This window comes from Balaenoptera ricei, chromosome 3 (assembly GCF_028023285.1).
Source record: "Balaenoptera ricei isolate mBalRic1 chromosome 3, mBalRic1.hap2, whole genome shotgun sequence".
Classification (NCBI taxonomy): domain Eukaryota; kingdom Metazoa; phylum Chordata; class Mammalia; order Artiodactyla; family Balaenopteridae; genus Balaenoptera; species Balaenoptera ricei.
Window position 1 is genome coordinate 118529224 of NC_082641.1, and position 27392 is coordinate 118556615.

Genomic DNA, 27392 nt, shown 5'->3' on the forward strand with positions numbered 1-27392 from the left:
TTCAGGGGAAATGTTGGTGTCAGGGAAATAATCCCCATCATCAGTAACCTCAGAGCGCCTCACTTGCGTTTGTTTCTTTGAACGTGGAGCCGCCGCCCAGATATCCGTACTTAGCCAAGGCCCTCGGTGTATTTTCTTGACTTGCGCTTGGAAATCTTTTCCTGGGAGCTGAAAGCCCAAGTCCTAGAGACTTAACTGCTTTTCCTAGAATAATCTCCTTACAAGACCAGATCAGCAGCCGAGGGACCGTGGAGACCGGCTGAACAGGACAGTGGGGGCAGGGAAAAAGGGAGTGGCCGTGTTCCCGGGGTCTGCTGGGATCCGGCCGGTCCGGGGCGAAGGAGCTGGGGCTGGAGTGGCTGGAGCGACTGGGCAGTCCGGGTCGCCGTCCGCCACCTCGGTGCGGAATCGGAGCCGGACTTGCTGAGCATTCCTCCCCCTCCTCTTCTGCTTCCTCTTCCCTCCCCCTGGACCAGCGGCGGCGGCGGCGGCGGCGGCAGGAAACGAAGCCGGACTGAGCGACTCCGAGGCGAGCGGAGGAGCTGGGATATGGGGAGTCAGAGCGGGCGGCGGGGCCAGGAGCCCTCCGGAGGGCCCACGAGGGGAGCGGCCCCGGCGTTTGCTAGCTCGTGAGGCGTGCGGGAGCGGGCGCAGGGCGGCACGAGCGGAGGCGGAGGCGCGGCCCCGGCGTGGAGCACGGCTGGGGAAGCTGCTGCCTCCGGCCCTGCCCGGCTGCCTCCGCCGCGGCCGGTGGCTATGGAGCTGGCGGGTACCAGACCTGGGGCAACAGAGCATCCCCGACTCCGGACGCCCATGTCCTGGCTGCTGCTGCTTTTCCTGCTGCTACTGCTGCTGCCGGGCCCAGCGGCCTCCCAGCTGCGATACTCGGTGCCGGAGGAGCAGACACCTGGCGCGCTTGTGGGCAACGTGGCTCGCGCGCTGGGGCTGGAGCTGCGGCGCTTGGGGCCGGGCTGCCTGCGTATCAACCACCTGGGTGCGCCCAGCCCGCGCTACCTGGAGCTGGACCTGACCAGTGGAGCTCTCTTCGTCAACGAGCGCATCGACCGGGAGGCGCTGTGTGAGCAGCGGCCTCGCTGCCTGCTCAGCCTGGAAGTGCTGGCGCACAGCCCCGTGGCGGTGAGTGCCGTGGAGGTGGAGGTACTGGACATCAACGACAACTCGCCGCGCTTCCCGCGGCCCGACTACCAGCTTCAGGTAAGCGAATCGGTGGCACCTGGAGCGCGCTTTCACATAGAGAGCGCGCAGGACCCCGACGTGGGCACCAACTCGGTGCAGACCTACGAGCTCAGCCCCAGCGAGCACTTCGAGCTGGACCTGAAACCCCTGCAGGAGAACAGTAAGGTGCTGGAGCTGGTGCTGCGTAAGGGCCTAGACCGCGAGCAGGCAGTCTTGCACCACCTGGTTCTCACAGCTGTGGACGGGGGCAGCCCTGCCCGCTCGGGCACCGCGCAGATCTCTGTGCTTGTCCTGGACACTAACGACAATTCTCCCGCCTTCGACCAGTCCACTTACCGCGTCCAGCTTCGGGAGGACGCGCCCCCAGGCACATTGGTGGTGAAGCTGAATGCCTCAGACCCGGATGAGGGCTCCAATGGCGAGCTCACGTACTCCTTGAGCAGCTACACGTCGGACCGGGAGAGGCAGCTCTTCAGCATCGACGCCAGCACGGGGGAAGTGCGGGTAAGTGGAGAGCTGGATTATGAGGAGGCCTCTTCCTACCAGATCTATGTGCAGGCAACAGACCGGGGTCCAGTGCCCATGGTGGGTCACTGCAAGGTGCTGGTGGACATCGTGGACGTGAATGATAACGCACCAGAGGTGGTGCTCACGGACCTGTACAGCCCAGTGCCTGAAGATGCTGCCCCCAACACCGTTGTGGCCCTTCTCAATGTCAATGACCAAGACTCAGGTCCCAACCGGAAAGTGAGCCTGGGCCTGGAGGCCACACTGCCTTTCCGACTGAATGGCTTTGGAAACTCCTACACACTGGTGGTGAGTGGCCCCCTGGACAGGGAGCAGGCGGCTGCCTACAACATCACAGTGACGGCCACTGATGGGGGAGTACCACAGCTCACATCCCAGCGGACACTGCAGGTTGAGATCTCTGACATCAATGACAATCCGCCCAGCTTCCTGAAGGACTCCTACTCCATTTACATCGAGGAGAACAATTTGCCAGGGGTGTTGCTCTGCACTGTGCAAGCCACAGACCCAGATGAAAAGGAGAATTCGGAGGTGACCTACTCCCTCCTGGAGAGGGAGATTCAAGGGCTGCCAGTCACCTCCTATGTCTCCATTAACAGTGCCAGTGGCAGCCTTTATGCTGTCAACTCCTTTGATTATGAGAAGTTTCGGGAGTTCTTTGTGACTGTGGAGGCCCGGGACAAGGGGAGCCCACCACTGAGCAGCACTGTGACCACCAACGTGTATGTAGTGGACGTGAATGACCATGCCCCTCACATCCTATATCCTACCTCAACCAATTCGTCAGCAGCCATTGAAATGGTGCCTCGAACTGCCCCTGCTGGCTACCTGGTCACTAAAGTCATAGCCATGGACTCAGACTCTGGGCAGAATGCTTGGCTCTTTTACCATCTGGCCCAGATTTCTGACCTGGACCTCTTTAAAGTAGAGCTACATACAGGAGAAATTAGGACTACCAGGAAGATGGGAGATGAGAGTGGAACCACTTTCAACCTGACCGTGGTGGTCCGAGACAATGGAGAGCCATCGCTGTCAGCCTCTGTGGCCATTACAGTAGCTGTGGTGGATAGGGTTTCCAGAATCCTCCCTGACACTCAGAGACATGTGAGAAGTCCTCGGACATACTCTGAAATTACACTTTATCTAATCATAGCATTAAGCACAGTGTCTTTTATATTTCTTTTGGCAATCATTGTTTTGAGCATCATCAAGTGCTACCGCTACACTGCTTATGGCACTGCGTGCTGTGGAGGCTTCTGTGGAGTGAGGGAGAGGTGCCCTGCAGAACTCTACAAACAGGCCAACAACAATATTGATGCCAGGATACCACACGGCCTCAAAGTGCAGCCTCACTTCATTGAAGTGCGAGGGAACGGCTCCCTCACCAAGACCTACTGCTACAAGGCCTGTCTGACAGCAGGCTCAGGGAGTGACACTTTCATGTTTTACAACACAGGGGCGCAGACAGGACTGGGACCTGGGGGAGCCCAAGCAGCAGCAGGTGACAGCAGGCACCTCACAGGCCAAAGTGGGCAGAGTGCTGGGAACCTGATTATTCTAAAAAACGAAGCTGTTTCTCAAAATGAGGTGAGATAGTAGTCAAGGGGTCTTTCACAAAGTCATGCATTTTTCACATTCCCCCCGCCCCCTCGCAGTATCATGTAGTTGGCTTTCTCGAGTTATTAACAATGACAAGGGTTATCTGGTAAACTGTGTGTGTGTGTGTGTGTGTGTGTGTGTGTGTGTGTGTGTGTATTACCTGTGATTGGATTATAATCTGCTATGTTTCCTCTCTAGAGAAATAGGACTAGAGAATTGTTTTACTTTCCATTTTCTTTTCAGATATATGAAACCTTGACCATAAAATTGTTTGGGAAATGAGGATTTGTCTTAAGTATGTGGTGTTAAAGCACAGCTCTGTAGATAGAGCTGTAGAATAGGCCTGAGAATAAGATGATGCTATAGAGGGTAACATTATGAGATTCAGGGAGAAATGGCCTGTGCTGTATCATCTACAGGGAAGGTTCCCTTTTGAAATCCTACAGGAGTGTTGTTTTTCAAAAGTTCTGAAACCTCTCGGGGCTGTGGTGGTCATCTCTGTCTGCTGTCCCTGTTTATACCATGGACTATCTACAATGAAAAGTATCCAGTTAATATTTCTGGTAATTGCATTGAACTAATGTGATGAGATCTGCTAGAAAGTCATGTCAGAGGTGATAAAGCCATAGAATGTGGACCTCACCCTGAAGACAAAGTTTGATTTGGCTGTTTGCTGTGGTAACTATTCTGTTGGGGCTGTCGGAGGAGATGAATGATGGTACGGCAGGCATCCAAGAACCAATTTGTCTGATTGGGCCAGGGAGATGGTAGAATGAGTGGATTAGGGCTGTGGGGGTATGGTGAAGACCAGGACAAGCTGGGGTTGGGGAGAAAGAATTCTGCCGCTAATTATCTTTTTTGGCCTTGTGTGAACTCCTTGTAAGAGGATTTCCCTGCATTTAATGTAAATGTAATCTTCTGATTTCCTCTTGAGAATTCCTAGGGTTTTGATGAGATGTGAAGCAGCCTCTTCAAGCCCTTCATGTCTTTAAGTTAAATGATAGTACTTTAAATGGTACTTCAACATGTTCCAAAGCACACATTCAATTTCTGGATCTAGCTACAAAAGCCTTGGAAAGTGGATGGCTTACTGTACATGAGAGACAGAGAGACAGGTGTTAGTAGATACACTGGTTTTAAGTAGGTGTAAGGCCAGTTTGCTCAGTATATGAAGGATGTATATAAATTGTTGGACAGTGCATGTGTTTGTGTAGTGTGTTTGTCTCCATTTGCATGCTTGAAATAATAGAATTCTGCTTTGTGATACTTTAAACTTGGATTTCAGAAGCCAAAATTTTGTCCCATAAAAAGTGATGAATTGTTTCTTCCCAAAGAACTACTTTGTAGCTAGGACTTTCAGAGGTCCTACAAAATGAGTTAATAATATTTGTCCCTCCTATATTTTTGTGATGTGTTTTCACTGACATATTGTTCTCTTTTTATTAATGTCCATAGTTTCACATTCTAAATTCATGCTCATCTTCAGGAAATTAATGCATAAGCACAGAAAAGAAGAGAGATGGATTGAGAGAATTTCCATGTACATTGTAGGTAGATTTATCAGAAGAGCCTGATGTTAGTCAATGCTGAGCAGCCACTGGAGGCAGATTGCAGATTAAGAAGAACAGGTGGGGTGGGGGGAATCAAAGAGCCTCCAGAATTCTTCAGATCATAGCTTTTGGCAGCATGTAGAAAGGCTTAATTTTAAATAAGGATGCTGTAGACATTTGCTGAACAAATTACTGTGAAGTCCTTTTGGGCCTGGGGTGGCTGCAGGTGGTAAAGAGGCGCAGAGAGCAGGCCAGGCAAGCTTTGCAACCAGCTGTGAGCCGGAAGCGCAGGGGAGTGACACTCTCACCCTCTCTCTCCTGACTCAAAGCTTGGGGCAATTTGATACGTGAACTATTTCTGTCCTATACTGACCTGTGTGTTAATATGTACTTTGGTTCACAAGCCTTTAATTTAGGGAGAAAATTATGTCAGAAAGGTGCTTGCTTTTGTGGGATTTTGCCAGGAGAGTACATGATTTTAATAAAGACAAATTTTTGCCAGACGTTTTTGGAAATCCAGTGAAGAGAGCCCTAAGATCTATAGCTCCTGGAATTATTGCGGTTATGGGTAGAGAGTGAGTCACGTTGTCATAGCATGGCAAAATGGGGACAAAAATCACTCAACTCTGAAAGTCATCACTGCTAGATCAACCTGTTAAATTCTCATGTTAGGCTTTCTTTCTTCCCTACCCAGTCACTGCAGATGGCAGGAGAGTCCTGGGGTGCAACTGATTCCATGTACCTACATTAAAATTAGATGGGGATCGGAAAGGCTGAGTAAGGGAATTTGCGCTCACTGACCACCCTACTATACAAAAGTATTCTGCACTGCAATATATGTATGGTTTCATTACCTGTAAGTCATACATTAAATGAATATTTATCAACATCTAGCACATGAGGAAACAAGCTCAGAGAGGTTAAGTAACACACACAGTCACTCTCCTAGTGGTATTTTAAGTCATATCTGTCTGACTCCAAAGACTGTGCTTTTTGAAACAGTATGAGTAGATAGAAATCCCAATGTTTATATTCCTTTTGATATGGGATCCTCAGGCATTCAGGCTACCACTGATTCACCTAGTAGTGTCAGTTAACTGCTCTGGAAAAAGAGGAATTCTTTGCATAGAAGTAGGTCACCAATGGGAGGATCAGTGAGTAAAAACGTTACCACCAAGCTAGGATATTTTTATTTGTTTTACCGTTGGCAAAACCTGTTCAGATCTTTTATCTTTGTTCTCTCTCTAATTTCTCTCTTGTTGCTTATTAAATATCAGTATTTAACATCAGGCTAATCTTTTGGTAGATTTTACCCCCAGTGAGTTTATTTCATGAGCCACTTGTGCGGTGAGGTTTCTGAAGTAACTGTTTAGCAGTGGGGCAGAATTTCTCTTTGGAGAGCTCTGAAAAGCTGGTGTTCAATGTGGTTGGCACCCTCTTCAGAATCTCCAAGAAAAGGAACCAAACCTTAAGGTGGATTCTGTGCATCTGTGGTCCTGTGACTGCTGATGAGTCACTTTGAGTGCTCTGGGCAGATTTGTCCAACTGCGCCTCAGTGGGACCAGTTGGCACAAGATGTGGAAATCACAAACGAGTAGCAGAAATGAGTTAAGTTTACATTCACTTTCACTTATTTTAAAGCAAGTTGTAGTCACCAAATCTTCAGTTATATTTGCCACTGTGCGTATATATTCACTCTAATTCCAGTTGTGGTAACTTTGAAGGGTGAACCCTTCTTTCAGTGGCACCTAATTTATTTCTTGCAGGACTGGCTTTTCTAGCTGGTGACTGACTCTGTCCTGGATCAGAACTTACACTTAGTGTAAAGTGCCATCGTGGTGAATTTATAAAAACTGCACAGTGGTCAGAATAGGCAAAGAAATTGTATCTGAACTTCCATCCTCTGATGGTCACTTTTGAATGGGTGGGGCTGTTTTGTTTTGCCATTTCTGTACTGGTTATAGGACTGTTCTTCTGAGAAAAGGTTTATTTTATTTGGTCTGAGAATACGTTAATTTCTTCAAATTACCCCCTTCCTCCCCTTTTCTACAGATCTGCTGAGCCAGATGGAATTATGGCTGAGCTCCTCTCTGTCTCTTTATCTTGCACATATCCTGACTGATGAAGAAATCTATTTATTGTAGCTTGAATGTCATTGGCCTACCCTTTGGTCTGACCCAGGACTGAGCCTGCACATGGGCATCTGGTCTAACTCAGAACACTCTGCAGGGACACAGCCTGGCATATTACAAATTGTCTACTGGCATGCTGTTTGCTTGACAGAATAGCAGAGTTGGTTCTGGATACTTGCCTTGGTTGGCCACCAATTTTTGCTCTCAGTGAGAGGTCAGGATGATGTCTGTTTGCAAACGTTTGATGAAAAATTACCATCACCAAGCCCAGAGGTTTAGCTGAATTGAATGGGGATTTACAGGTGTCTTTGAATATGAGTTTTGTAAATTTCACCTGGCTCCATGTTCCTGGGCATATTACAGTATGAATATAAATTTGGCTTATTCGTATGATAATATTTTGAGTACTATAAAAGCATGATTTCAAAAATCAAAGGTCAAGAGAATTCCTTAGCAGTGTTTTAAATCTGCTAGCCTAAAAATTATACAAGTTTTTGTCTTTCGAGGATTTGAACTCGACAAATGCAGAGAAATCTCCAACATTGCAAAAATCGAAGAAAAATGTTAGTCCCTTGGCACAGAAGCAACATCAGTTCCTTTCTGGCCTCGCAGGGTCAGAACTCTGGGCTCCAGGGAAGTAAAACTGTGGGTGAGAGAGTAACTGCTGCACTAGCAGGCTGTGCGTCCAGAATTAAGCAAACCTAGCATTTTCTGTTGTACTAGAACCCATTAGGTATGTTTTAAAGTGATGTGTATTTTATTTTCCTGCTCTGTGGATTAGGATTATAAATGACTGTTTTTAGAAGTAAGTATTCACCTAGACTTCTCATATTTATCATCTTTTCATTTTGATTTACTAGAAGACTAATATGTAACATAACAATGATTATTTTAGATGTTAGATTCCTTTTTGCCTTCATGACCAACAGTTTATGTGTTCATTTTCTATTGCTTTGTAACAAATCACCACAAATTAGTGTGTAAAAACAACACTCATTTATTACCTGCACACTGTGACTGGGTTCTCTGCTCAGGTTTTCACAAGGCTGAAATCAACATGTTGGACAAGCTGAGTTCTCTCTTGGAGGCTCTGGGGAAGAATCTGCTTTCAAGTTCATTCAAGTTGTTGGCAGAATCCAGTTCCATGAGGACTGAGCTCCCCGTTTTCTTACTTACTGTTGGCTGGAGGTCACTCTCAGCTCCTAGAAGTTGCTCTCAGGTCCTTACCAATATTTTAACAGTGGAGAATATTTTCTCACACGGAATTCCTCTCATGCTTCAGATCTCTCTGATTTCTGTCTCTGATCTCTAGACCCAGATTTAAAAGACTCGTATAATTAGGTCATTCCCACCCAGATAATCTCCCTTTTTCAAAGCCAGCTGTGCCGTATAATATAACTTAATCATGGAGTAAGACCCATCATATTCAGTCTTGGAGATTATACAGGGCATTTACAGTAGGGTGTAGGGATCTTGGAGGCCATTTTAGGATTTTGCCTATCATAATTTATATCAGTGTTCACAAAATATCACTGAAAAATTTGCAGTGGATACATCTTTAATAGATTCCTACTAGGAAGGAAAAGGAGATGCTACATGTAGTCTTGTTTCTCAGAGGACCATTTATTGATAGCTTCATGGATTTCCATGATAAGAAGATAGCATATTACTTCACTGAGTAGTCCTATGGTGTTATGAATGACATAGGGTATTTTAAACCTATTTTATTTCAAATCTGTCTTGGAAGAGGTGATTCACCCTTTTGTAGCTCAAATATTCCATAGTATAAATAATACCATTACAGAATAAATCAAGTCTTAGCTATAATTTTGATAGAAACAAATGGATTCTTGTTCTTCAATAATACTACATCACCCACGTGGACTACCTAATTCAGTTTTTCCACATCTGGAATTTCATGACTTATTCTACTGAAGGGCTACGCTTTGAAACAACAGAACATACTGGGCTTTTCACCAATAGAAATTAAGCAAAGCCCAGGGATGTACCATCCAAGTACTAGAGAACTAAACATATGTCTCATTATATTAGGTATATCAGCAGTCAACCTCTCAGCTTCAATTTTTCCAAGTTTAATCAATTTTTCCAAGTTCACATGAAACCCATGTACATTTTATTACATTTAATTTTGTATCATTTTAAAATAAATCAATCTGGGAAAGTCAGAAGTAAAAAAGAGAAAAATATATATCTGTCATTCCACGCAAATTTATTTAAAACACAGACTTTCGCGTTAGGGGTACCTAAAGATGACTATCAGCCAAACCTACCTATCAGGCAGGTAATTTGATCTCTCTAAAGTTCCACATTTCTAATTTTTGTAATTTAAGTACGATAGTGTTGCCCTTGCATGGTAGTTAATTTATTCGAAAGCCTTTAAAAAACCTATCAAATACCTGAGCTAGCTTCTGAGGCTATAGCTATGTATTATGAATATTTGAGAATATCAGTATGTATTATAAACAAAGATATAATCCCTTTCATAAAGTTTATGGTCTAACAAAGGTGTTAGGATAAATGCAGTAATATGTATAAAGTGCTTATTCCATTGCCTAGTATTGTGTGACTACATAAAACATATTAATTACTTTCTTCCTTACCTTTTCCCTGCCTGATCTCACTGCCGTAAGATGTCTCATAACTATGATTTTGGCGAATAAATCTCAGAAGCATCTTGTTGCTGAGGGACTATTATAGAAAATAGCAGCATGACAAATTACGTGTCGTTGAGGAAGTGAGATTATGTAATGGACTGAGTTTCCTGGTCAGTCCTGCTAGAACTGTGCCTTTCCGCAAAATAAAGTTGGTGATTTCATTCACCAGATCAAGTTGCAGCAATTTTCATCATGGATGTTACCCAGTCATAGAAAAATTGGCAGCATTTGCTCAGCAGATGTCAGAGTCTTTCTTGAAGGAGGGTTCTTACAGCTACCAAGCTGACACCAGTGCTGCTGATGGTCAGGGGAAAGCTGGTGATGATACGATTAATAAAAAGTATTTCAGTCATATTTTCAGGTTTACCAAATGGTTTGCAAATATTTTCTCTTTTGCTCCCTCTACTACCCCTGATAGAAAATGGGAGCCCCTTCATTTCATCTGTAGATAGTTTTATGGTACTTTATGAGGAACATCAATAGCATTTTGTGAATTTGAGAACCAAGGAGGAAGCAGCTTGTATCTTGCCAACAGAATGGAAGGGACCGGAGAGGGCAGTTAGTGTATGGGGACATTTGAGGTAAAGTATCCTAGAGTTGTAGCTTTTTCTGGGCCTTGACTTGGCTAAGTTGTTGAATATCATCTAACCATCCCAAAGTCTGTCTGGAAGTTGAGATGCTGATCACTTCTTCTCTGGATCTTGTGAAGAAGTATGTTTACGAAATACTGTGCATCCCTTGAATGAACTATAAGAATGACAGGAACAAACTTGACATTTTGAAATAGTTTATTGGCATTACTGTGGCCTTGTGTCTACCAAATATAATTATAGTCCAGAGGAAAATGCAGAATACAACCTCCATCTCTTCATCTTTCCATTCAAATAGGCCTCAATATTCAGTGACAGGACCACTTTAATCTCTGCCCATGAAAACACTTCGAGAGGAACATCTGTCATGGGTTTTTCATAATAACATTTTTGCTAAGTGATAACAAGATAGTGATGGTGATTGATTTTGTCCCCAGTGACTCCTGAGTAGCTTCTACTCAGCACATAACTTCCAGAGCAGTCTTTAGGTGCCCACGTTTTCCTCGGTGTCCCCTCCACTTTGAATTGACAGTTTGAAGACACAGGGCAATGCATCTTTCCAACACATAGGTGGTGCAGAGTGAGTCAGGTTCTTCTTAGGTTTCAGCTGCTCCCTGTTAAACAGAGCTTAGCAAACAGTAATTGAATAAGAAGGCAAAGCCCTCAGAGGAGCAGGAAACAAGTACAATTTTATGAAAAGGATTATGCAGCACAACAAGGTCAAACCCGGCCGTGGTTTGTTTTCCTCTCCCTTGTATTCCTCTTCAATCAGCAGAAGAGGCTGTTATCAGTTGCTGGCATTATGACTGGGCACATCCGCCCAGAGTCAAACATGCTGCAGTTTGCAAAGTCAGCAGCAGATTGCAGTGCTCTGCAGTCCAGCCAGAACAGCAGAATTTGTGTAGCTGTGGGCCCTGTTACAGCTAGAATACCAAACTGGGGATGTTCCCTTAACGGGGCATTTGAGGGCAAAAACAATGAAAGCTTTTCCTCTTTCAGAATAGACTGTCCTTCCACTAATGCTGCTTTAGGAACATAGACCTGTTTTGTTCTGTTTTTTAATTGAAGTATAGTTGATTTACAATATTGTGTTGGTTTCAGGGGTACAGAGATTCAGTTATATATATTCTTTTTCAGATTCTTTTCCATAATAGGTTATTACAAGATATTGAATAGAGTTCCTTTGTGCTATATAGTAAGCCCTTGTTTACCTATTTCATATATAGTAGTGTGTATCTTAATACATAGACCTGTTTTGAGCAAGGCAAAGCCAAAGCCGGTCCTCACAGCATCATTAAATCCAGTTTTCCATGGTATTTCATCTGTGCAAGGACCCTGATGAGCTAATTTAATTTTCTCCTGAAGTGCTATATATATGTGAATATCATCTTAGAGATGCATATGAAGTGGCTTCCTCCATACTTTTAATAGCTACATGGAAATATTTAAGAAACAACTCATCGGTGAACGTCGTCACTAGGAGATCATCGTTTTTGCCATATTAACAAAAACTCCCTTTGTGATTTTGCAGCCCCGACAACCCAACCCTGACTGGCGTTACTCTGCCTCCCTGAGAGCAGGAATGCACAGGTATGGCTTTCCCTCCTCATTTCACTCAGAAGTTACTGCAACTGTATGACTCAGATAAACTGTCTTCATAGGCCGGAAGCAGCTGTCAAAACTGAGAAGCTTAGATGCTTTGCCAGGGGAATGCAGTTGTTTATATGTCTCCGTGTCTATTCCTTGAAACATTGGAAGCGGTCAGCACCAAACGCTTATCAAGTGCCGGCAAATAAGAATCTCCTGTAAAATCACAGATACAGGCGACTGTTTACTTTCTCTCATTAAAATTTCTATAAGGAAGTAGCTTCAACTTCTTTCATCCCTTCCCCATCTGTACTTTCTGTCCTTCCCTTAAAATTATAATGAATACTGATGCTTTCAGACTTGAGTACATTGTGTAATATATATGCACTTGTTGTCTACCTTGGTTTTCCATCGCACATTGACTGTTATATCCTGTTAACCACAATAATTGTTGTTCATGTTCACCCCTGTTAGAGTCTCCTTATCTTTTCCATCTTGTTGCTATCTTATTGCCTGCCCTCAGTGGCAAGAGCTCTTCAGAGGATGAGCCATGTGAAGGGCCTTTATTGAATATCTCGAGACCAAATCTAGCTTACTTTTAAATTAACCTAGAGTAATAACATTACTTTAAAACTCAGATTAAATATAATTTTGCCTTCTCTACTTTGTCTCTTTGACAGTAATTGATTAACTACCATTATTCCCAGACCTGATCTAGTATTCATGCCACAGGGCCAAATAAAAGATTCATTATTTGTGAGTGTCTTTGGGAAACCAAATGGAGAGAGCCAAGCAACTAGTGTTCACTACCACCAAAATAACTTAGTTTTAAAGAAGAAATAAACTCCAGACTTAAGGCCCTCAAAATATCTGGGCAACTCTTGAGTAGATCGTCACCAAACCTTGATCAATTTCTAAAGAGAGAGCTTACAGAGTATGTATTGAGTTAATGAAAAATTAGTTTTAGCCCGTTAAAAACACATTAAATTAAAATAAATCAACATATTCCCAAACATTACATTACAAATTGAGCAGAAATCATTATAATGGGTGCCCTTTCTAAACGAGAAGCAATCAGTGAAAACTGAAGATCAGTAGTTGGCTTGGTGAGACATCACATTGGAATCTGGTCATAACTTTAGGCCAGAAACACTTATGCAGATGCCAGAATACTAGGTTTCAGAAAGATTCTTTCTATTTGTTAGAAACCAGCTTATGCTTTTGCCTGCATCTGAGCTATTGTGGTGGACTATATGATAGGAAAAAATATGGTTTACAATACCAACTTCTTTTGTCACAGTTGAATTAGCGCTTTACTTGAAAAGTACCAAAGCTGTAAGATGCACCTTTAAAACTATATTAAAATAAAATACTAAACTATATCAGTTCCTTATTCCATTTTCAAATGAAAAAAAAAAGCCACATGTGTTTCTATTCAGGTTTCAATTAAGATATTATGAGATTCAAGTAGGATAAGAAATGAAATAAAAATTAAAACTAAATGTTATTTACTCCTCACAGTGTAGTACATGGAACATATGTTAAAGTTGTGAACTTAAACAACACTCATCTTTTTCACACATACGCTTGGCTTCTTGGCCTTTCTAGCCTCAGATAGCATGTGCCTGTTCCTTTGAAAATTCTGCTTTGAGCTGAGCTGGTTCCTAGGGTAGTTCCATCTTCAGAGTGAATCTAATTGAACCCATACAATTTGCTGGTAGAATCCACCAACACCCGAAGGATATTAATATTTGGAAAAAAGAGAAGATTCTAGGGTGTAGATGAAGGGAAGAACAGCAGTAAGGCAGAGCTTAATGAGTGAATTTCCACTAGATATGTTGTTTGAAGTCTAAGAATAAGAGGATATTGGGAATTCCCTGGCAGTCCAGTGGTTAGGACTCTGTGCTTTCACTGACGAGGGTGCGGTTCAATCCCTGGTCCAGGAACTAAGATCCCATAAGCCTCCTGGCACGGCCAAAAAAAAAAGAGTAAGAGAATATTGAACTTAGAGATGACCTTCCCCCACAATATTTCAAGTTTGCCTGCTCTGTTGAGTCACATGACCCCTTCAGGCAGTAGTACTCTAAGTTTTACTTTAGTAACTTAACTTCCGAGATGAACCAATGCCTAATTTCAAAGAGTCCTCTTATTTTGGTGAGGGTTTTCTTGGGTGATATTTACTCTTAGGGTCCCATTTGTTCCTTTCTTCATCCAGAAAATATTGAGGGTCTCATATCTGCTAACATTACACATACATGAAGAATATGATGTTCTCTCTGCCCTTGAACAATTTACGTTCTAGCTCTACTTGCCTCTAAGGATCTCCCAGTTCATGTCTCACTCTCTGCAATATTTTATCCAATATTTATGGCTTTCCCTCCTCCTGATCTCCTGAACTGGGATCCATGAGTGGTGGTGATAAACTTCCTCTAGTCCCAGGAAATGTAGGGTGGGTTACCTATGAGGAAAAGATACAGAAAGAGTAAAACAGAAAATAAAGTTAAGAATTAATTGGGCCAAACTGGAATAATACTACGGTTACCAGCAAATAATGTTCGTGCTTTCCTCTTTCCTATGAGAACCCAGAAATAAGAGAACTAGCAAAAGAGGCTTGGGGCTTTTGAGAACAAGCTCTCCTCATCTGCTTTGGCATTAAGACGATAAAATGGCATTAGCCCTCTGATGGGCTTCCTGTTAGATTTAATGAACACCACACAGCATTACTGAAAACCAAAATTGCTATAAAGATAAAGCCTGTTTATCGCCTGCATGGTGTAGCAGGCAGTAAGTCAGCAATGCTTTTGCAGTTGATGCAAGCTGACTGCTCAGTGGTAATTGCTTCAGTTCAAGCATGAGTAAAAAGTGTTAGCTGCAGCCCTGCCTCCAGAGATGTAAGCGCTTTCTGAGGGTGGAAGGAGAGCTGGAAAGGCATTTATGGTCTAACTATTATTTGGGTCTATGTGTTTACTCAGCTCTGTGCACCTGGAAGAGGCTGGCATTCTACGAGCTGGTCCAGGAGGGCCTGATCAGCAGTGGCCAACAGTATCCAGTGCGACACCAGGTAAAGACCCAGGGTCTCTCCCTTCTTGCTTGGGTTCTGGAAAGCCATTGAGATGACCTGTTTTTGTAAGACCAGGAATGTCAGTGGCTCTCTTTTTATTCTTACTTCTTTTTCTTACATGTGTGACTTCCTTGCATACATGATTATGCAGGAGTATTTTGATTTTCTACTTAATGTACTTCAGCAGTTGAAAACAGATAACCTAAGGGTGTGTGTGTGTGTGTGTGTGTGTGTGTGTGTGTGTGTGTGTGTAAAGTTATTTCCTGAAATAACTGGGTACATTTCAAATGCTTAGGCTGTCCGAACTACAACAGGCAAGATCTGGTGGCCTCATGCACAGAGATGACACTGTTAGCAAAGATCTTTTGGTTAAAGATGATGGAAATCCACTCAAAGTAGTAAGCAAAAGGGAGACTGATAGATTGATTAACAGATAGATCGATGAAATGGAGTTTCTCATGGAAATGGAAAAGTTGTCAGAACCAGGGCACCACTCTGGTTGACTTCAAGTCACCGTCAGGCCTCCTCCTTCCCTGACATGTACATCATTCTGCAGACTGACTTTTATTGCCTTGACATGCACGTTGCCAAACATGACCAGTCTTGCAGTTTCTTAGTTCAGAGGACAAATGGGAACTGATTCCTAATCCAAACTTTCAGGAAAGAGGATCTGCCAGATTAAATCAAGAACCCAATGGCTGGGTGAACATTAAAAAATTGCCTAAACTCATATTTCCTTATTTTTCTTATTCTTGCCCAATCACTGAAGCAGTGTCATATAATACAAATATGGCTTTGGAGGCCCATCCCTGTGGCAGTTATCAGAAAGGAAGGATTATAGAGACTGCAAATGTTGTCTATCATAATCCTCTATTAATAGAACATGATGATGATGGTAATAGTTACTAATTATTGAGCCACAATGTACCCAGACACTGTGCCTTGTGTGATCTCATTTATTCCTTGAGACAATCTTGCAAGGGATTTATTATCTCTATTTTACATGTGAGGAGCTAGAGACACAGAGAGATTAAGAAACATACCCAAGTTCACATAGTTTGTAAGTGGCAGAGGTAGGATTCAAACCCAAGTGTGTCTAGTTCCAAATCCAAGTGTATCTAGCTCTTATATTCATAGCATGGCTGGCTTGCAAGAATCCACCCAAATCCAAATGCATACATATATACATACATAACAGATTACATAAGCATATGTATAAAAAGTTCTTTCCAAAAATAAGCTGGTGCCTTTCAAATGATTAGGCTATGCAAGTAACATGTGCAGCTAAGGGCCCATTTTCTCTGGCAGCTCTAAGGGTTTTCGTTGATTCTAATCAGCCAGCATTTGCTATTTATGAATGTTGTATAATTCAACTAAAAGTCACATTTGTTAAAAAAAAAAACAAATGCCCAAGTTAAAGCAATTCATTAGAGAGCTAATATTGCCAGATGGGAAGGGGAAAAACATAAAATAGTTCATTGACAAATCTGCAACCCTAATGCCAGTGATGGTGTGAAGAAGCGATGGCGGAGGAAGTGGTTTTAGACTACCAAGTGCTGCAGGATGGGAGGCATCTGAAAGGTGAGAACTGCTCAATCCAAGCAGCCCCATGAAATCATGCCCTCCTACCCTGCCTCCATTTCAGGGTTTTTTCTTGTTCTCATAGAGACTTTGTAGGTCAGGCTGATGAGCCCAGAACTAACTCTGAATACATTCTCCCTTTCATCAGTGATGCTGGTTGGTGTATATTCCTAGGCCAGTGGGAAGTAGGAACTGTTTACTGATTATTTTTATCTGCATCTGGCTCAGGATTCTCCTTCAAATTCAAAAGAATGTTAAGAACACATCTTTTAAAAAATATTTATTTTATTGAAGTATAATTGATTTACAATGTTGTGTTAGTTTTTGCTGTACAGCAAAGTGATTCAGATATATGTGTGTATATATATACATATATACACCCATTCTTTTTTATATTCTTTTCCATTATGGTTTATCACAGGACATTGAATATAGTTCCCTGTGCTACACAGTAGGACCTTGTTGTGTATCCATTCTCTATATAATAGTTTGTATCTGCTAATCCCAAACATCCAATCCTTCCCTCCCCAACTCCCACTCCCCCCTTGGCAACCACAGGTCTGTTCTCTTTGTCTGTGAGTCTATATCTGTTTCATGGATGAGTTCATTTGTGTTGCATTTTAGATTCCACACATAAGTGATATCATATGATATTTGTCTTTCTCTTTCTGACTTACTTCACTTAGTATGGTAATTTCTAGGTTCATCCATGTTGCTGCAAGTGGCATTATTATGGCTGAGTAATATTCCATTGTATATATTTACCACATCTTCTTTATCCATTCATCTGTCAATGGACATTTAGGTTGCTTCCATGTCTTGGCTATTGTAAACAGTGCTGCTATGAACATAGGGGTGCATGTATCTTTTCGAATTATAGTTTTGTTCGGATATATGCCCAGGAGCGGGATTGCTGGATCATATGGCGACTGTATTTTTAGTTTTTTTGAGGAACCACCATGCTATTTTCCATAGTGGCTGCACCAATTTACATTCCCACCAACAGTGTAGGAGGGAGGAACCCATCTTCTTGACAGAAGAGAGGGAATGAGTTGCCATGGCTCCACTTCCCAAATGTCCTAACTCCTCTTGTATAATCCCTTCTCTCCAGTACTGTGCCTGGCTGTTGAGTCATGAGTCACAGTTTTCATGGACTGAGCTGGACAGAGCTTATATCTTCCAATTACTCTACGGGTGACCTAACCATACTTTTCAGCATACCTCTGCACCAGTGATAGGACATTAGAGAGATGCTCCTCTGTGTTCTGCTCTGTCCTTTTGGTACTTTAGAGTTTTAGGACTCAAAATATGTTCTGCAATGTTTGGAGGGAATATGGCATAAAGGTGAAGATTATGGTTTAGAGTCAAATCTGAACTGAATTGCAATTTCAAACTTACTTGCTGGGTGAGCATAAGCAAATTGCTTAAATTCATGTTTTCTTAATTACCCCATCTGTAAATTGGGTATAATTATAACACCTATCTTATCTAGTTGCCATGATAACTAAAGAAGAAAGAGCTGAATATAGTGCTTGACATATAGTATTAATAAATGTCTAATCTTTTTTTTTTTAATTATTTATTTGGCTGCATCAGGTCTTAGTTGCGGCGTGTGGAATTTTTCGTTGCGATGTGCGGGCTCTTCATTGTGGCACACAAGCTTCTCTCTAGTTGTGGCGCTCAGGCTCCAGAGCACATGGGCTCAGTAGTTGCAGCACACAGGCTCTCTAGTTGTGGCACACGGGCTCCAGAGCACGCAGGCTCAGTAGTTGCAGCTTGCGGGCTCTCTAGTTGTGGCGCGTGGGCTCTAGAGTGCATGGGCTCAATAGTTGTGGTGTGCGGGCTCAGTAGTTACGGTGTGAGGGCTCAGTTGCCCCGCAGCATGTGGGATCTTAGTTCCCCAACCAGGGATCAAACCTGCGTCCCCTGCATTGGAAGGTGGATTCTTAACCACCGGACCACCAGGGAAGTCCCAAATGTCTAATCTTTTTATTCCTTTTTTTCTGGTATACTTTTGTTTCATGCAGTCTGTGTTGTGGCCTTAGCTGGTAGCATCTTAGCCAGAATTCAGTAGTTCTCATTTCTGAACCCAGATACAGACCCTCTAAGGTTGTCCGGATCATCCTGACATCTGTACAGTCCCGTCACCCCCAGCCGCCCTCCTGGAGATGGCATGAGGAGAATTTATCAGTTCTGCCTGAGAAAAAGGAAAAAAACTTGGTTGCTTTCATTCCCAAGTAGAGCCTGCCTTTCACAGATTCTGTTGCCCTTAGTGTTTCATGACGAAAGTGCAGTTGCCTCCAATAGGCTTCCTAGTGGCGCCTGAGTCTCCTTTCACTTGTGTCTGAGACCTTCTCAGGAACCAACACCTTCTGACACCAACACCTGCAACAGTGGCAGCCATGGGAATAGAGAGAGGCCTGCTGTGACCGATCCTCCCTCACATGTGTTCTTTGTAGTTGTTTTTCCCCACTGATGAATTATTTGGCTTTGTCCCCAAACTGCTCATTCATTTTCACAGTCCACAGAAACCTAGGCTAAGATGCCACGCTCTGAAGGGATCAATGGTGACATCACCAGGTGATGTTTCCTGCAGGATAAACAAGTCGGGCATTAAATCTGTTAATCCCAATTGTTGGCCACTTTCTCCAGCCTTGCCTCTGTGTGAGCAGACCTGGACCACAGGCTTCTTATTTCTTTGGCAGCTCAGTGAGACTGAACAGGGAAAGAAAAGGAGCTGAGTAGGGAGAGCACAGCACACAGTTATCCTTCAGATGGAGGGGTGTGTTGGGGGGCTGAGGGCGTTAAAGGGCCAGTCATTCGTGCTTACAACTCTTTTAACGTTCTCAGTGTCAAGCTCTGAACAGGGTTTAATGAGTGCCCTCTTGTGACAGTTCCTAGAGAGAATCCCAAGAGATTATAAAAAGACTGTCCCTGCCTTCAAGAGAGCTAGTCTGGCTTCAGGGCCCCTGGCTGCTTTGCTATCTTGCACTGGTCCTTCCAGGCTCCTCTTTCTACATTTCATGGGATCTCAGGACTTACCTAAGGCAATAGTAAATTAATTTTGGAGTGGGAGATATTCGCTATTTTCAAAAGATCTCAGAATTCAAAAGAGCTCAGAGCTCAGCCAAAGAATCATCAGTGGAGGAATTCCGAAATGCACAGCACTGCCAAAGATAACATTATAGCTTTTCAAGGAACACCCCAGAGGATCTGGGGCTGAAGTGTGAAAGGTTAGTTAGGTAGGTGAGGCAACTAAGGCCATGAGGTTTCCTTAGAGAAGCTTAGTTTATTTTTTATTTTATTTTTTTGGGGGGGCTTTCATTCTTCTGTGTTGTTGCCTGCATTATCTCTGTCTCTTTTTTTATGGGGGTATAGTTGTTTTACAATGTTGTGTTAGTTTCTACTGTACAGTGAAGTAGAGTTCCCTGTGCCATACAGCAGGTTCTCATTAGTTATCCATTTTATACATATTAGTTAGTGTATATATGTCAGTCCCAATCTCCCAATTCAGCCCACCCCCAATTTCCCCCCTGGGTGTCCATACGTTTGTTTTCTATGTCTGTGTCTCTATTTCTGCCTTGCAAACAGGTTCATCTGTATAGAGAAGCTTAGTTTAGAGTGACTACACAGGGGTTCTCAAGGTATGGTGCCCAGAGCCACACTGACAATACCTATCAAATCTGAAATTCTCGGGCTGGGGCCCGGCCATCTGTGTTTTAAGGAGCCCTCCAAGTGATCCTGATGAACCCTAAGGTTATAGAGTTGAGAGTAAATATTCCTGAGATTGTCTGATACCTTTGAAGGCTCAGAAACCATGCAGGGAAGCCATCTGTTTATGATTCTTACAGGAAGCAGGAAGCCTTTCCCCATATCAGAGAGATGATACGCAAGAGCTTAGGCTCTGGGTCAGAGTAAACCTCATTTGAATTCTAGCTTGCCACTCAGCAATTGTATGTTCCTGGGACCATTACATAACTTTTCTGAGTCCCAGTTTCTTTCTCTGTAAAATGGAGATAGTAGTAGCGTCTACCTTACAGGGTTGTTGGCAAGAATTAAATGAGATAATACACACAGCCTGGAGAACACTGTTTAGTAAATGGTAGTTATTTTTATGATTTTTCAAGGTATGAGTCTATCCTTCAACTTCAGAATTTAGGTCTGAGTTGTTCTGAGTAGTCTCTGTGGGAAGGCTTTATTACAGAGCAGATTTTTTAAAAAGCGCCTTTTTGTGTCCTTGGGGGATTGTTTTTGCCCTGGTTTGCTGCATCTCTTTACTCTGTGGAAAACGGACAGTTTATGTGCCCTAGTTTTATAGGGAGATTCATGCTCTTATTTGTCTTAGGGATTCCTACCTCCCTGACAAAATCACCTCCCCACGGAGGGGCTCCGTGGAGACCTCCGTCTCTGATTCTCCCCCAGAAAGAAGCCATGATCCTTAAATTTGGGGGAATCCATATAGGAGTACCGTCAACATGAATTTTTCCACATCATGAGTGACTGCAGCCTCAGGCCTTGTTTGAGAATTTAGAAAGCATGCTGTTCCACTAACCTGCTCACCCTCAACTTCTGCTGTTGTCATGGCAACGATAGTCCTGGGAGATGTGAGCATATCTTTATCAGGGAAAAAAAAATAAGATCTGCGATCTATGTGGGTGGAGCAGCTCCCTCCCGTCAGTATCCTCCACTGTCACCTCGCATCTCACAGCCCAGGAGTGCCAGCTTGCCTTAGTCGTGTCTAGTAGCCGAGGAAAGTAAGTCCTTGTGTAAGATACACTTTTACTTTCCGGGGTTGTGGAGCTCATCATGTCTGTTGGAGTTCTCTATGTAGCTCATCTTGTGTGTTCTGACCTGGCCTGGAGGGAGGGAGTGAGGTGGTGTGAGAAGGGGAATTAGAATCCTCTACCCAGGAGAAGCTGGGAAGTTTAAGTCTCTGCTGGCTCCATCCGTGACTTTCTTCAACTCCTTCTTAGGAGAACACTCTGCACCTCTATTTTTAATGGTCATGTAAATAAAAAACTAGAATGAAGAATTCCTGCTTTTCCTGAAATCAAAAGTTTCTGTTGAATAAATAGATTCTGAGATATTTCCTTCCCTCCACCCTGTATTCCCTGAACCTCTCTCATTTTTCCTACACCCATTCTTCCAGGTTTGGTAGCCCTGGGCAGGATACAGTCAGGGTTGGGGCCGTGATACACAGTAAAAGAATTTCTTCTGTGTCAGAGACCCGCAACAGATCATGTGCCTCCTGAAAAGCGAATCCCTTGAGCGCTCAGACGTGTGCTCCTGGGCATACATTTTGGAGAGGAGAGTGCAGTGAGGAGAGAGGAGGGGCAGGAACCGTTCTCTTAGGCTGCAGTTCCCTTCAAATCCCGCAGAGGCAGAGAAGCAGCTGATGCAGGGTCAGGAAATGGACACTCATTACAGTCCCTCTGGTTATCATTGGTCCATCTAATGAGCCACTGGAGCAGTACAGTCTGGCCCCTGCAAACTTCATCATGAGAAACAACTTTTGCATATGTCTTAGGAAAATAATACACTTCATCCTTCTTTTGTTTGAGTGTTGCTTGGGACAGGAGAGTTTCTGAATAACCCTGCCTTCTAGCTTTCTCTACACACCGTCTTTTGTAGCTGAATTTTTAAGCCCCTTATCGAAAGGGAAATTCAAGTTTCTGTTGGGGAGATCCTAGGGTCTCAAGGACCAAGGAAGGGGGGTGTGTGTGTGTGTCACCAACTCTGCTACCTGACTTGGCTCAAAGACGACAGGCCACCTGTGTGTTTGAGAGCTTTGTGGGGAAGTGGAAGTGGCGGGTGAGAGTCAGCAGTTCATTCTGTGGGAAAGAGTGCTTGGATTGTATAGAATTGGTGGGCTTGGAGCACCTCCCTGGGAGGTGCTTGGACTAGAAAGACCTATTTACGGCCTGGGTTGAGGGCAGAGGGGTAGTGATAACTTGTAATGCCTTTAAGCTTTGCAGCTCCAGCAGGCGTTGCCCTCAGCCTCACTGATTCTAGTAAACTAGAAATGAGAGCTGGTCCCCAGCAACAGCAAGGATCTTTAATGACAGATATTTTCAGAGCAACTCAGTCCAGATTCCAAAAGAACTTGAAAAGTTCTTTTTCTCAGAGGCAGTCACCTTTGCAGTTGAGAAGGTCATTGCCTAACCTGGAGAAACATATTCAGGTCAAGCACTGGCTGGAGACTAGGGGCCTCGAGGGGAGGGTCATAAGAGAGCTCAGCGCCAGGAGGCCTGGAAATGAGCCTGTGGGTTGGAGAGAAGCCTCTCTCTGCCTCAGTGCTTGGAGCTTGTTACCCACAGTTATAGAAAGGACAGGGAGCAGAGATGGATGCTGTTCCACTCTCATCTCAGTGAGACCGGGAGCTTCCTCAGCAGTACGCTGCCTGGAAAGGTCTAACTCCAAGGCAGCGGGCTAGGTGAAGGATGGGAGAAGGCAGTCCTGAGGATGGCAGTACCAAAGGAAATAACATGCATAGTATTAAAATAGGAAATGGAGAGCTTTGTAGAAGTCAGACCCAAGAGGTTAACTACAGAAGGTTAGGGTGAGAAAAGGTAACTTTCAGGAACCAAATTTGGATCCACAAGACAATAGGAATGATGAGAAGTTTATTGTTGCTAGAGTCGTGGCCCTGGGCTGCTGAATCCCAAGCAGAGTACCCTAAGCCTCCAGATTATAGCTGCGATTGCATGTGAAAAACAACCAAACCAACTTTAAAAAGAAGGAAAGCCTGTCCCGTACAGAAAGTCTGAACAAACAAGTTTGTTGTTGATGGTCCAAGAAAGCCTGCCAGCTTGGGTTTACTTCCAACATTGGCCCAATCCCGTGTCCAGAGCTGTTGCTCTAGGTGACATCGTGGGCCAAGCTGAGTAGTGAGGTGACATTCCCCAAGTCACCTCTCTTATTTTCTTTGACTCTGCATCGTAGATACTGTCTTACCCAAGCACACATATGTCATATGTCTGTTTCCATAGTCACCTGGTGTCACCCAAAGGTCTGTGACAAAGCTAGAAGCTTCAGCCAGTGTAAATGACTTACGTTAGATGCACACCAAGCTCCATGTCAGAGTTCTGGGGGGAGAAAGGCATCACCAGATGTGTAAACAGCCCTGAGGTGGCTGCCCTTGAGCCTGTGAGGCTGGCTCTGTGTGTGATGATGAGCAAGGAATATTAGAAGTTAGCAGAAGTTCCCTTCTCTCAGCTAATGCCTATTAGTAGGGAGGTGTGTGTGTCAGTTGGAGGCTCTTTGTCGTTGAAGTTTCAAAGTTTTTGAATCCTGTGCTGTTGCCTGCCTGGGTTGTAGAAATAGCATTTTAGAACAAGAGAAAGGAAGACTGTATAATAGCTGTTATTTATGGAGAACTGTGATAAGGACTTTACATGCATTGCGTCTTTAAACAAGAGAGAAGTGATTATTATTCCCACGTTCTAGATTAGGAAAATTGAGGCTCACAGGAATTAAATGACTTCCTTACAGTCATCCTTCCTCACATCTAGTAGGTGTTTTTTGCTCACTTTTATATTCCCAGTGTCAAGGCAGCTGTCTAGTACATGATGGTGCTTAAAAATATTTGTTGAACTCATCAGGGAATAGCAATGGCTGAGGCAATATCTGAACCCATGTCTGCCTGCTGCTGAACCCTATGCATTTAAATAACACACTACTGTTACTTTGTCCCACTTGCCAGGTGAAGCGAATAGTTGGGTAACTAGGAGAAGACTGTTCACTGTCTGAGTTCCAGGCCGACTGTAGGGGTCTATAGTACTTTCCCATTCCTGCTGTAATCAGTTTCCACAAACTTTGTGACTTAAAGCAATACAGATATATTATCTTACAGTTCGAGAGGTCAGAAGTACAAAATGGGTTTTACTGCTGCTAAAATGTAGGTAGGTTCCTGCCACTATGTAACAAGGATCCACTTTCCTTCAGTTTCTAATAATATGTTCCTCATTTCCATCTGAGCCCTCCCTGGCAGCACCTTTAATGTCCATATTTCTACAACAGTCTGTTCATGACAAGTTAGGTATTCCCCAAGACAATATATGTTTTCTCTACCATACTCCTCACTTCTGAGTCCTCTCTGGCAGAGTCATTAATATCCATATTTCTACTAACAGTCTTTTCAAGGTAATCCAGGCAATTTCTCCATGCTCCTCAAAGTCCTCCAATCTCTGCCCACTGCCCAATGCCAAAGCCACTTTTACATTTTTACTTATTTGTAACAGCAACACCCCACTTCCAGATACCAAAATCTGTATTAGTTTCTAGGGCTGCCATAACGAATGACCACAAACTGGGTGATTTAAAACAATACAAATTTATTACCTTATAGTTCTGGAAACCAGAAGTCCAAAATGGGTTTTGCTGGGTTAACAATCAGCATGTTGGGGCTTCCCTGGTGGCTCAGTGGTTAAGAATCCACCTGCCAATGCAGGGGACACGGGTTCGAGCCCTGGTCCAGGAAAATCCCACATGCCGCGGAGCAACTAAGCCCGTGCACCACAACTACTGAGCCTGCACTCTAGAGCCCGTGAGGCACAACTGCTGAGGCCCGCGTGCCTAGAGCCCGAGCTCTGCTACAAGAGAAGCCACTGCAATGAGAAGCCTGCGCACCACAACGAAGAGTAGCCCCCGCTCACTGCAACTAGAGAAAGCCCGCGTGCAGCAACGAAGACCCACCCAAAAAGCAGCCAAAAAAAAAAAAAAAAAAATCAGTGTGTTGGAAGGGCTGCATTCCTTCTGCAGGCTCTAGGGGAGGACCTTTTTCCTTGTCTTTTCCAGCTCTCAGGCTACCTTCATTTCTGGGCTCAGTGGCTCCTTGCTCCATCTTCAAAGCCAGCTACATAGCATCTGCAAATCTCACTCTGACTCCCCTGCCTCCCTCTTTCCCTAGTAAGGACCCTTGCGATTACATTGGGCCCACCTAGATAATCCAGGATTATCACTCTAGCACAAGATCCTTAATTTAATCACATCTGCAAAGTCTTTTTTACCATGTAACATAACATATTCACAGGTTTCAGGAGTTAGGATGTGGGAATCTCTGGGGCACCATTATCCTGCCTACCTCAGGGTCATTTATGTGCAGGCAGCAGTGGCTGTGTGTGTCTGTCTGTAAATTTCAGTAGAGATGAAGGTAAAATAAGGTGCATATTAGGACCCTGAAGAGGGTGTAGTCAGTGTGGACTAGACTTTAAAAGCCTTTTAAAAGGTATTAATTGCCAGAAGTTTGCTGGAGACTATTCATCACCCCCTTTCTCTCCAGATCTTAGCTAATTAGCAATCGATGCATGGGGCCACCTGAGGAAATCAAAGTTCAGAATCAGGCTTATTATTGGTAAAGAAGTTCTGGAGAATACCACAGGGCCTCTAGCTCCCAAATGCAAGGGAAGAAAATCAAGAATGGCAGACCTCTCCCTTAGTGAGGAAGGGGAACTGTCCTGGTTCGATTGGCTGAGCTAGAGCAGAGAAAAAGAATTAATTAGGTAAGAGGTATGTCATGAAAGAACAGTAACTGTTGATGCTAATTTGGCGCAATCGGGAAACGCAATCCAGGGAATTCCCTGGCAGTCCAGTGGTTAGGACTCCACGCTTCAAATGCAGGGGGGGCGGGTTTGATCCCTGGTCGTGGAACTAAGATCTTATATGCCGCGTGGCGCAGCCAAAAAAAATTTTTTTTTAATTTAAATTAAAATAAATAAATGAATAAAGGGCATGGTAGCTAGCAGAAAAGTCAGTCACTATTTCTAAATCTCACTTTTCCTCAGGGATGCCTCCTGTGTCAGGGGCAGGGTGGTTGTAGGCCAATTCTATGGATACACATGCATTCAGGATTTGTTTGTTTGTTTTTTAGGAGCATTTGCATAACAAACCTATTCTCACACTAGCTACCTCCTTGAGATCCTAACAGGCTAAACACTTCCAAAGCCTGGAGCATCTCAGCACCCTCAGCAGCTCTGACTGGAGACTAAATCACCCTCTTGCCTCTGACAGTGACTAGCCATGAGACCCATGGAAGGTTCTCCTTGGAGGCCAGCATCCCCTAGAGGCTCCTTGTGTCACTAAGATGTCGATTCGACTGCTGTCCCTCAATCTGCAGCCAGTGGGGTTGTGTTTAGTCAATGATCAGTGTCATGTCAATTTCCCTCTGTTGGACCAAGTATAAATTGATTCTAAATATCTGCCTTGGGGAAATTTCTGTAGGGAAGATGAGCTTTTCAGTGTGCTGTCTCTAATTCTGGGCACTTAGAGATATAAATTACTTTCCTTGGTCTTTTCTCACTCAGGGTCACAACCTTGCCTCCAAGATACTAGCTTTCTAAATGGTTGTGATTTGAAGGGCACTAGGAAGATCCTCACAAAACTCACCTAACAGGCAGGTCCCTAGAACTTTACCATTAACCACCACCACTAGAAGCATTCTCTTTTAAAATACCCATTCATTCATTCATTCATTGATTCATATCCTCTCTCTTCCTCCCTCCCTCCCTCTCTCTCTCACGCACACACACACACACACACACACACACATACACACACACACACACACATAAAGTATTAGACTATCCTGTCCAAGGGTACTCTCCTTGGCTTGGCTTCAGTGTAGAATTTGGTTGGAACTTCCTATAGTCATTAAACAAACATTTGTTAAGTACCTACTTATAGCCAGTCTTTGTTCTAGGTGATGTGAATACAATACTAAATATAACACAGTCCTGTCCTCATCATCTAGTGGGGGAGACAGAAATGTAAAGAAATAAGATGGAAATATTACAGTGTCAGGACCGTAATAGTGCCATGTATAGGCAGGTCCAATAAGGAAGCTGGGACAAACCACCAGGGCCTGTCGGTCCAGAATGGGACCCAGAGTCTATCTA

The 27392-nt window shown here is 43.8% G+C and overlaps 2 protein-coding genes across 2 annotated transcripts in view; both read left to right on the forward strand.

The window, feature by feature from the left end:
* The window catches only part of LOC132362574 (protocadherin alpha-9-like), a 92344-nt gene extending 80498 nt beyond the window's left edge, over window positions 1-11846 (forward strand). Inside the window, 1 exon segment of the mRNA XM_059917284.1 lies at window positions 11803-11846. The gene's annotated coding sequence lies outside the window, so the exon portion shown is untranslated.
* The window catches only part of LOC132363399 (uncharacterized), a 92253-nt gene that overhangs the window by 49789 nt on the left and 15072 nt on the right, over window positions 1-27392 (forward strand). Inside the window, exons 7-10 of the mRNA XM_059919108.1 lie at window positions 209-400; window positions 655-3312; window positions 11803-11861; window positions 14831-14919. Coding sequence (XP_059775091.1) covers window positions 209-400; window positions 655-3312; window positions 11803-11861; window positions 14831-14919 — 2998 coding nt within the window. The remainder of the gene's footprint in view (window positions 1-208; window positions 401-654; window positions 3313-11802; window positions 11862-14830; window positions 14920-27392) is intronic.